The following is an 11,395-nucleotide window of genomic DNA, read 5'->3' as shown; positions in this document are numbered from 1 at the left end:
AGAAGACATGGTGTGGAGAACCTTTCCCGAGTCCCGACAGCATCCTGTTAAACTGTAAAGTACAGAGCTTTATCAGCATCTCAGGCCCATCTAACCTGTCACTGATCAGAACACGGTGACGGCAGGTTAGTGTCATCTTACTGCAGCTAATCTACTTCATCAGTGTAGATGATCGATTAGACCAGTAGCTACAGTTCATAGTGGCTGCCGGGTCAGTCTCCGGCTCAGTCTCCGGCTCAGTCTCCGGCTCAGTCTCCGGCTCAGTCTCCGGCTCAGTCTCCGGCTCAGTCTCCGGCTCAGTCTCCGGCTCAGTCTCCGGGTCAGTCTCCGGGTCAGTCTCCGGGTCAGTCTCCGGGTCACTCTCCGGGTCACTCTCCGGGTCACTCTCAGTCTCTGGGTCACTCTCAGTCTCCGGGTCACTCTCAGTCTCCGGGTCACTCTCAGTCTCCGGGTCACTCTCAGTCTCCGGGTCACTCTCAGTCTCCGGGTCAGTCTCGGGGTCAGTCTCCGGGCTCAGTCTCCGGGTCAGTCTCCCCTGTCTGTCAGCCAGGCTTGGAGACCCTCTGTCCTCCATGTCTCTGGTCTCCTATGGGGCCCCTGGCCCCTGGGTGATGTAGGCCTCCAGCAGCAACATCAGAGGTGGTAACATGCTGTCCAGTAAGGCCAGGCCCTGCCACGAGCACCGCAGACCCCTACACACAAGACAAAAGGGCTTGTCAGGACCCCCAAGGGTGCACGTTTTGGCCCCTACCACCTCACAGCTGGTTCAAATAGACTCATACAGACACGGAGATGCAACTACTGGGTCCCATTTTAAACAAAACACAAGTTATAAGGATTAGAATACCTGTCTGTTGAAGGTCTGGGTTACCTGTCATCCAGGATTATAAGACCTGTCTGTTGAAGGTCTGGGTTACCTGTCATCCAGGATTAGAAGACATGTCTGTTGAAGGTCTGGGTTACCTGTCATCCAGGATTATAAGACATGTCTGTTGAAGGTCTGGTTTACCTGTCATCCAGGATTATAAGACCTGTCTGTTGAAGGTCTGGGTTACCTGTCATCCAGGATTAGAAGACCTGTCTGTTGAAGGTCTGGTTTACCTGTCATCCAGGAATATAAGTGTTACGGTGCGTGAATGAGGACCCAAAAGCGAATTAACTTAGACAGAGCTTCTTTAATTACCAAACATAGGTAGGCTCAGACGGACCGGCAGATTCCGACAGGACAAGACAAGGTTACAGCAAACATGACGACAGTCTGGTTCAGGCATGAAACACAACAAACAAGAATCCGACAAGGACAGGAACAAAAACAGAGAGAGATATAGGGGACTAATCAGAGGGAAAAAGGGAACAGGTGGGAAAAGGGGTGACGAGGTGGTTAGGAGGAGACAAGGCACAGCTGGGGGAAAGAGGGGGAGAAAAGGTAACCTAACAACGACCAGCAGAGGGAGACAGGGTGAAGGGAAAGGACAGAGACAAGACACAACATGACAGTACATGACAATAAGACCTGTCTGTTGAAGTTCTGGGTTACCTGTCATCCAGGATTATAAGACCTGTCTGTTGAAGGTCTGGGTAACCTGTCATCCAGGCTTATAAGACCTGTCTGTTGAAGGTCTGGGTTACCTGTCATCCAGGATTATAAGACCTGTCTGTTGAAGGTCTGGGTTACCTGTCATCCAGGCTTATAAGACCTGTCTGTTGAAGGTCTGGGTAACCTGTCATCCAGGATTATAAGACCTGTCTGTTGAAGGTCTGGGTAACCTGTCATCCAGGCTTATAAGACCTGTCTGTTGAAGGTCTGGGTTACCTGTCATCCAGGATTATAAGACCTGTCTGTTGAAGGTCTGGGTTACCTGTCATCCAGGATTATAAGACCTGTCTGTTGAAGTTCTGGGTTACCTGTCATCCAGGATTATAAGACCTGTCTGTTGAAGGTCTGGGTTACCTGTCATCCAGGATTATAAGACCTGTCTGTTGAAGGTCTGGGTTACCTGTCATCCAGGATTAGGAGGCCTGTCTGTTGAAGGTCTGGGTTACCTGTCATCCAGGATTATAAGACCTGTGTTGAAGGTCTGGGTTACCTGTCATCCAGGATTAGGAGGCCTGTCTGTTGAAGGTCTGGGTTACCTGTCATCCAGGATTAGGAGGCCTGTCTGTTGAAGGTCTTGTACTTCAGAGGATGAGCTGAGAATCTGGTACAGATCTGCCCTGGGACTGAACAACTGCCAATGCTGCCACAGAAATAACATGAATCAGAGACAGATGTAGACAGGAAGTAAGGTGAATCAGAGACAAAGACAGATGTAGACAGGAAGTAAGGTGAATCAGAGACAAAGACAGATGTAGACAGGAAGTAAGGTGAATCAAAGACAAAGACAGATGTAGACAGGAAGTAAGGTGAATCAAAGACAAAGACAGATGTAGACAGGAAGTAAGGTGAATCAGAGACAAATACAGATGTAGGCAGGAAGTAAGGTGAATCAGAGACAAAGACAGATGTAGACAGGAAGTAAGGTGAATCAAAGACAAAGACAGATGTAGACAGGAAGTAAGGTGAATCAAAGACAAAGACAGATGTAGACAGGAAGTAAGGTGAATCAGAACAATGGTGTGGAACATACAAATACTGAACACAACAGGTTAAAAAATGCTTTAATCACGGATGGCCCCTATTGATGCAAACAATGAATCTAGAAACAGCTGAAACCTCATCTTGGTATAGAATATAGTGTGTATATATATACTGTATAGTATGTGGACAGACAATGTAAACATAATCTGACCAAATTATGTGAGACTTTTGGTTCTGAGTTAGCCTAGATTACCTGGTGAGTGATGCCATCAGTATTCTGGGTTAATCTAGATTACCTGGTGAGTGATGCCGTCAGTATTCTGGGTTAGCCTAGATTACCTGGGGAGTGATGCCGTCAGTATTCTGGGTTAAACTAGATTACCTGGTGAGTGATGCCGTCAGTATTCTGGGTTAAACTAGATTACCTGGTAAGTGACGCCGTCAGTATTCTGGGTTAACCGAGATTACCTGGTGAGTGACGCCGTCAGTATTCTGGGTTAATCTAGATTACCTGGTGAGTGATGCCGTCAGTATTCTGGGTTAAACTAGATTACCTGGTGAGTGATGCCATCAGTATTCTGGGTTAAACTAGATTACCTGGTGAGTGATGCTGTCAGTATTCTGGGTTAGCCTAGATTACCTGGTGAGTGATGCTGTCAGTATTCTGGGTTAGCCTAGATTACCTGGTGAGTGATGCCGTCAGTATTCTGGGTTAGCCTAGATTACCTGGTGAGTGATGCCGTCAGTATTGTGGATTAGCCTAGATTACCTGGTGAGTGATGCTGTCAGTATTCTGGGTTAGCCTAGATTACCTGGTGAGTGATGCCGTCAGTATTGTGGGTTAGCCTAGATTACCTGGTGAGTGATGTCGTCAGTATTGTGGGTTAGTCTAGATTACCTGGTGAGTGATGCCGTCAGTATTCTGGGTTAGCCTAGATTACCTGGTGAGTGATGCCGTCAGTATTCTGGGTTTAGCCTAGATTACCTGGTGAGTGATGCCATCAGTATTCTGGGTTAATCTAGATTACCTGGTGAGTGATGCCGTCAGTATTGTGGGTTAGCCTAGATTACCTGGTGAGTGATGCCGTCAGTATTGAGGGTTAGCCTAGATTACCTGGTGAGTGATGCCGTCAGTATTCTGGGTTAGCCTAGATTACCTGGTGAGTGATGCCGTCAGTATTCTGGGTTAAACTAGATTACCTGGTGAGTGATGCCGTCAGTATTCTGGGTTAGCCTAGATTACCTGGTGAGTGATGCCGTCAATCAAACGCAGTCCCATGACCAACACTTCCTCCAATCTGCAATCAGATGAATAAAGTTAACAGGTTGCTACAGTAAATCATCTGCCATGCTGTGAGACAGGAAGCCTTGTCCGAGGCTGAATGGCCCATAGGGCAGGATTTCCTGTTTCTGTAGCGTAGAATCCCATGCTATGAGTGAGTCTGGAGTATTATTGGATGTAGGTCAGCACCGAATGAACTCTGCAGGTGAACACAGTCTAAAGAGCAGTAGATCAGCTGACTCACAGTCAACCCGTCTGTCCACACCTTCTATTGGCTGATATGGGGAGTGCACTTACTGATTTTTTTAAAGCATTATGAAATGTGATAGTTTGTTATTCCCCTATCGACAGTGACGAGAACCTTATCGCGATGACGTGGCACGACACGATTTCCTGTTTGCACAGACGGACCACTTAGAAGTCAAATCAATGGTGAAAATAGTTATCTTACCCACTCAGAGATCCTAGATTATTAACAAATTGACAGGAGTTTTATTCTGAAGTGGACTATCCCTTTAATGAGCAGCACGGTGTGAACTCTGCAGGTAAACAGCCTGAAGCGGAAAGAAGTGGACTCACAGTCCCAGGTGGGTGAGGGGTATCCTGCGTCGAGTCCCGTGACTCCTCTGCTGCACCTCTCTCAACCAGACATCAGGCTCCAGAGTCTGGGTACGGGCCTCTCGACACACATCCCCCTCTCCACGGGGGACGAAGCGACCATGGGCACCTGGCAGACAGAAGAGTCCCACTTCAAATAAACAACCACAGATGAAACTTTATAGAGCATTCATAAAGTCTTTACAGAGCATTCATAAAGTCTTTATAGAGCATTCATAAAGTCTTTATAGAGCATTCATAATGGTGTTACAGAGCATTCATAAAGTCTTTATAGAGCATTCATAATGGTGTTACAGAGCATTCAGAAAGTCTTTATAGAGCATTCATAACGGTGTTAGAGCATTCAGAAAGTCTTTATAGAGCATTCATAAAGTCTTTATAGATCATTCATAATGGTGTTACAGAGCATTCAGAAAGTCTTTATAGAGTATTCATAAAGTTGTTATAGAGCATTCATAAAGCACTATTAACTCACCTGGGCCCACTCCAAGGTACTGACTGGCCTTCCAGTAGCTCATATTGTGTTGGCTGATGGCATCCTTCAAAACAGACAGAAAATACACAAGGTATATTACAGGTGTGTTGACTCTAAGCAGGTAATATTCATATTCAATAGATATGACAACCAATACAGCACAGAGAATAGCCTGGTGTTTCTACAGCAGGGTTTTCTACTCAATGTATTTCTACAGCAGGGTTTTCTACTCAATGTATTTCTACAGCAGGGTTTTCTACTCAATGTATTTCTACAGCAGGGTTTTCTACTAAATGTGTTTCTACAGCAGGGTTTTCTACTCAATGTATTTCTACTGCAGGGTTTTCTACTCAATGTATTTCTACTGCAGGGTTTTCTACTCAATGTATTTCTACTGCAGGGTTTTCTACTCAATGTATTTCTACTGCAGGGTTTTCTACTCAATGTATTTCTACAGCAGGGTTTTCTACTCAATGTGTTTCTACAGCAGGGTTTTCTACTCAATGTGTTTCTACAGCAGGGTTTTCTACTAAATGTGTTTCTACAGCAGGGTTTTCTACTCAATGTATTTCTACTGCAGGGTTTTCTACTCAATGTATTTCTACAGCAGGGTTTTCTACTCAATGTATTTCTACAGCAGGGTTTTCTACTAAATGTGTTTCTACAGCAGGGTTTTCTACTCAATGTATTTCTACAGCAGGGTTTTCTACTCAATGTATTTCTACAGCAGGGTTTTCTACTCAATGTATTTCTACAGCAGGGTTTTCTACTCAATGTATTTCTACAGCAGGGTTTTCTACTAAATGTGTTTCTACAGCAGGGTTTTCTACTCAATGTATTTCTACAGCAGGGTTTTCTACTCAATGTATTTCTACAGCAGGGTTTTCTACTCAATGTATTTCTACAGCAGGGTTTTCTACTCAATGTATTTCTACAGCAGGGTTTTCTACTCAATGTATTTCTACAGCAGGGTTTTCTACTCAATGTATTTCTACAGCAGGGTTTTCTACTCAATGTATTTCTACAGCAGGGTTTTCTACTCAATGTATTTCTACAGGAGGGTTTTCTACTCAATGTATTTCTACAGCAGGGTTTTCTACTAAATTAAATTCTACTATAGCACAGTGGTCGGACAGACACAAGGACACACACCCACACACAGAGAAAGAGAGTAGAACTTACATTTCTGGCAAAGTTGGACACCTCGTACTGCAGATAGCCTCTCTTCTGAAGAATCCTCCTGGCAGAGTCATACATGACAGCTGTGATGTCATCACTGGGCAAGCTCAGTTGGCCTTTCTGGACCTGTCTGAACAGCTGTGTGCCTGCAGTTGTCATGTTAACATTGGAGTCATTTAGCAGGAGAATCTCTGATCCAGAGTGACTTACAGTCAGGTCATATATTCATTTGGATACCTATTACCTGTCAATCACTACAGCTACTAATTCAACTACAGTAAGTAGAAACAACCACATATCACAGTCACTGCAACTAAAACCTTCAAAATGTCTGTAAATTCAGTCTGCTGGGGGCAGTGTAGTGGTGGTGTTCCTGCTACTGTCTCTCCTGTAGTCCTCTCCTCCATCTCCCCCATCTCATCTGTACCTGTCAATTCAACTTCTAAATACCCACGCACAAAAACGATCAGTGTTGGGAAGAAAAGACATGCCTCTCTCCAGGGTCAGCTGGTACAGGGAGACATGGTCATCACACACCGACAGCAGCTCATCCAACTCCAACTCCCAGGATGCAACGCTCTGACCAGGGCGTCCGAACATGACGTCGACAGACACCCTCCCCGGGCAGAGCCTCCGAGCCTCCGCTACGGTCTGCAAAGCATGCTGGGAGTTATGGTCTCTCCCCAGAACCTTCAGGTCGTCGTCCCGGAGAGACTGTTTGAAAAGAAGCAGACATATGAGACATGTTAGTGTCTCCTTCAGCTCCCCGACCAGCTCCCTGACCTGCTCCCCGACCAGCCCCCTGACCTGCTCCCCGACCAGCTCCCCGACCTGCTCCCCGACCTGCTCCCCGACCAGCTCCCCGACCTGCTCCCCGACCAGCTCCCCGACCTGCTCCCCGACCAGCTCCCTGACCTGCTCCCCGACCTGCTCCCCGACCAGCTCCCCGACCTGCTCCCCGACCTGCTCCCCGACCTGCTCCCCGACCTGCTCCCCGACCAGCTCCCCGACCAGCTCCCCGACCAGCTCCCTGACCAGCTCCCTGACCTGCTCCCCGACCAGCTCCCTGACCAGCTCCCTGACCTGCTCCCCGACCAGCTCCCTGACCTGCTCCCCGACCTGCTCCCCGACCAGCTCCCTGACCTGCTCCCTGACCTGCTCCCCGTCCCTGACCTGCTCCCTGACCTGCTCCCCGACCAGCCCCCTGACCTGCTCCCGACCAGCTCCCCGACCAGCTCCCTGACCTGCTCCCTGACCTGCTCCCCGACCTGCTCCCTGACCTGCTCCCCGACCAGCTCCCTGACCTGCTCCCCAACCAGCCCCTGACCTGCTCCCCAACCAGCCCCCTGACCTGCTCCCCGACCAGCTCCCTGACCTGCTCCCCAACCAGCTCCCTGACCAGCTCCACATAGGAAAAGGACAATTGATTCTCAGAACAAAGCTAGTGATCAGTGACTGACTGTTCAGAACAAAGCTAGTGATCAGTGACTACCTGTTCAGAACAAAGCTAGTGATCAGGTACTGACTGTTCAGAACAAAGCTAGTGATCAGTGACTGACTGTTCAGAACAGAGCTAGTGATCAGTGACTGACTGTTCAGAACAGAGCTAGTGATCAGTGACTGACTGTTCAGAACAGAGCTAGTGATCAGTGACTGACTGTTCAGAACAGAGCTAGTGATCAGTGACTACCTGTTCAGAACAAAGCTAGTGATCAGGTACTGACTGTTCAGAACAAAGCTAGTGATCAGTGACTGACTGTTCAGAACAGAGCTAGTGATCAGTGACTGACTGTTCAGAACAGAGCTAGTGATCAGTGACTGACTGTTCAGAACAGAGCTAGTGATCAGTGACTGACTGTTCAGAACAGAGCTAGTGATCAGTGACTGACTGTTCAGAACAAAGCTAGTGATCAGTGACTGACTGTTCAGAACAGAGCTAGTGATCAGTGACTGACTGTTCAGAACAGAGCTAGTGATCAGTGACTGCCTGTGTTGCATCACACTCTTATCCTCCAGGGACGACTCCTCTCCTTCCCTCCCTTTCCACCAGTAATAATGTTTTCTGTTGTTTCAGTTTCCGTAGCAGAAAAGGTTTTATGGGAAAGGGTTGCTCGTCTCCACCTAACCGTTCCCATTACTCTTATAGCCCAGGGGGGTGTACAGTAGTAGGACGTACTTCTACTTCCACTGAGAACGCTTTCTGGAAATCTACTGTGTGCAACTGACTGAACACCAGCCTTAATCTCACCTGCACCCCGATGGAAAAACGGTTGACGCCAGCATGGAGGAAGTCCTCCAACTTAGAGCTTCCTACGGGGGTGGGGTTGACCTCCAGAGTGACCTCCGCCTCCTCTGATAGTCCAGCGTGCCTGGCAACCGTCTCTAGGACCGCAGCGATAGTGGAGGGGCGGGCCAGGCTGGGAGTCCCGCCTCCAAAAAACACAGAGGTGATCCTGAAGGAGAGAGAGAGACAGAGAGAGACAGAGAGAGAGACAGACAGAGACAGAGAGGGAGGGAGACATGGAGAGAGAGAGAGAGAGAGAGACATGGAGAAAGAGAGAGAGACAGAGACAGAGAGAGACAGAGACAGAGACAGAGAGAGAGAGACAAAGACAGAGACGGAGAAAGAGAGGGAGACATGGAGAGAGAGAGAGAGAGAGAGAGACAGAGACATGGAGAGAGAGAGAGAGAGAGAGAGAGAGACAGAGACAGAGACAGAGACAGAGAGAGAGAGAGACAAAGATGTTAAAATAGAAAGAAGAAAAGTGCAAAGACTATTGTCTTGAGTTGAACTCCAGGAGGTGGAGGAGCAGTCTGAAAATGGCCCCCTGTTCCCTCCATAGTCAGCCTCAGGCACTCTGGAAATAGTGCACTGTTTAGGGAATAGTGTGCCATTTCAGATGTTCCCATGGAGACACTAAAGCTAAAGGCGATGACACACAGAGGAAGGGTTGAATTTAGACGGTAAACCTACCGGGACACCTGGCTGAGCTTTAGTAAGGTCTCCGTCTCCTGCTGGAGACACTCCAACATGACATCCTGGTTGTCAGAGCGAGGGATGTACTTGTTGAAGTTACAGTAGGAGCATCTCTTCAGACAGTAAGGCCACTGTGAACAGGAGAGGATCAGGGTTAGTGTCAGGGATGTCATGTTGGAGTTACAGTAGGAGCATCTCTTCAGACAGTAAGGCCACTGTGAACAGGAGAGGGTCAGGGTTAGTGTCAGGGATGTACTTGTTGAAGTTACAGTAGGAGCATCTCTTCAGACAGTAAGGCCACTGTGAACAGGAGAGGGTCAGGGTTAGTGTCAGGGATGTACTTGTTGAAGTTACAGTAGGAGCATCTCTTCAGACAGTAAGGCCACTGTGAACAGGAGAGGATCAGGGTTAGTGTCAGGGATGTACTTGTTGAAGTTACAGTAGGAGCATCTCTTCAGACAGTATGGCCACTGTGAACAGGAGAGGGTCAGGGTTAGTGTCAGGGATGTACTTGTTGAAGTTACAGTAGGAGCATCTCTTCAGACAGTAAGGCCACTGTGAACAGGAGAGGGTCAGGGTTAGTGTCAGGGATGTACTTGTTGAAGTTACAGTAGGAGCATCTCTTCAGACAGTAAGGCCACTGTGAACAGGAGAGGGTCAGGGTTAGTGTCAGGGATGTACTTGTTGAAGTTACAGTAGGAGCATCTCTTCAGACAGTAAGGCCACTGTGAACAGGAGAGGGTCAGGGTTAGTGTCAGGGATGTACTTGTTGAAGTTACAGTAGGAGCATCTCTTCAGACAGTAAGGCCACTGTGAACAGGAGAGGGTCAGGGTTAGTGTCAGGGATGTACTTGTTGAAGTTACAGTAGGAGCATCTCTTCAGACAGTAAGGCCACTGTGAACAGGAGAGGGTCAGGGTTAGTGTCAGGGATGTACTTGTTGGAGTTACAGTAGGAGCATCTCTTCAGACAGTAAGGCCACTGTGAACAGGAGAGGATCAGGGTTAGTGTCAGGGATGTACTTGTTGAAGTTACAGTAGGAGCATCTCTTCAGACAGTAAGGCCACTGTGAACAGGAGAGGATCAGGGTTAGTGTCAGGGATGTACTTGTTGAAGTTACAGTAGGAGCATCTCTCCAGACAGTAAGGCCACTGTGAACAGGAGAGGATCAGGGTTAGTGTCAGGGATGTACTTGTTGAAGTTACAGTAGGAGCATCTCTTCAGACTGTAAGGCCACTGTGAACAGGAGAGGGTCAGGGTTAGTGTCAGGGATGTACTTGTTGTTACAGTAGGAGCATCTGTAGGAGCATCTGGAGGCTGGTGGGAGGAGCTATAGGAGGCTGGTGGGAGGAGCTATAGGAGGACAGGCTCATTGTAATGGCTGGAGACTCAATGGAACTGATTCAAATACGTTGTTAACATGTGTTTGGCACCATTCCATTTTCTATAGCACCTCTCACCAGCCTCCTCTGCAGTAGGCGCATCCCCTCAGACAGTATGGCCACTGTGTGTGTGTGACGGATTGACAAAGTGTTAGTTGAAATCGGATCTCATTCATTCATTCATTGCCCTTTGCGAGAAGGATAGATAGCAGAAAGAGGGAGGCAGAATGGAAGAAAGAGATAAACTGATTGAATATAACGTTAGTGGTCTACTAATACTCACGTGAACATAGAGTGAAGCCTCCGTTGAGAACGGTGGAGAGGAGAAACCGGCTAACGTGGAAACTGCACCACTCACTTCACTGCTGAAACACCGACCCACGCAGACCGCAGGACCGCGGACAGCTGTTAAACATGTTCTCAGCATCCTCTCACTCAATATGTGAGCGAATGTCAGACAATAATTTCAAGTTGTTGCACTACTGTACAGTAACGTTACCTCGTGAGTTGGTTGCCTTTGAACTGTAGCACCAACCACACGCAAGTCCGGTTATTTTAGTAACAATGTAACACCATGTAGATGTAGCGATCCGTGATTTACCGCGTGCATAATCATGACATGACACAATGTAGCTAAACTGTTACTGTCCATAGACCGTGCAATAGCATGCGATCAACTTCATACCGCGACACACATCTAGAAACAGGAAGACAACAAACCGATTTCCGTTGTGTAATACCTGCTACAACCAAACGGTGGTGCTGTTTTGTTTGATTTAAATGTGTCACCTTGCTGTACAGGCAGAATGATTGGTCAGGCTGATGGGCCAGACCATGAATTTTTCCCAGGGCCAGGAGTTGTTCCTGGTAAACTAAAGTGGTCGGGAAAAAAACTGTTATCATAT

The 11,395-nt window shown here is 47.6% G+C and overlaps 1 protein-coding gene across 1 annotated transcript; it reads right to left on the bottom strand.

Moving 5' to 3' along the window:
• Positions 1 to 586: 586 nt before the first annotated feature.
• On the bottom strand, positions 587 to 11,167 carry LOC139423620 (radical S-adenosyl methionine domain-containing protein 1, mitochondrial-like). Its single transcript, XM_071175203.1, has 10 exons — positions 10,774 to 11,167; positions 9,107 to 9,240; positions 8,381 to 8,585; positions 6,624 to 6,846; positions 6,136 to 6,278; positions 4,954 to 5,017; positions 4,440 to 4,587; positions 3,822 to 3,876; positions 2,134 to 2,237; positions 587 to 692 (listed from the first exon to the last, which is right to left on the bottom strand). Exons 1-10 carry the CDS (start codon positions 10,915 to 10,917, stop codon positions 587 to 589), a joined length of 1,326 nt encoding a protein of 441 aa, XP_071031304.1. The 5' UTR covers positions 10,918 to 11,167.
• Positions 11,168 to 11,395: the final 228 nt, after the last annotated feature.

The sequence above is a fragment of the Oncorhynchus clarkii genome, chromosome 13 (assembly GCF_045791955.1).
Source record: "Oncorhynchus clarkii lewisi isolate Uvic-CL-2024 chromosome 13, UVic_Ocla_1.0, whole genome shotgun sequence".
Taxonomy (NCBI): Eukaryota; Metazoa; Chordata; class Actinopteri; order Salmoniformes; family Salmonidae; genus Oncorhynchus; species Oncorhynchus clarkii.
Note: the sequence above shows the minus strand (reverse complement) of the source record. Positions and strands in the feature narration are given on the sequence as shown.

Excerpts from the sequence above, each read along its gene's own strand:
- LOC139423620 (XM_071175203.1), bottom strand. The coding sequence starts at position 10,917 with ATGCTGAGAACATGTTTAACAGCTGTCCGCGGTCCTGCGGTCTGCGTG. Across the intron at positions 8,586-9,106 it reads AAGCTCAGCCAGGTGTCCCG|GATCACCTCTGTGTTTTTTG; the intron begins GTAGGTTTACCG and ends TCTCTCCTTCAG. Across the intron at positions 4,588-4,953 it reads GTACCTTGGAGTGGGCCCAG|GTGCCCATGGTCGCTTCGTC; the intron begins GTGAGTTAATAG and ends TCTGTCTGCCAG.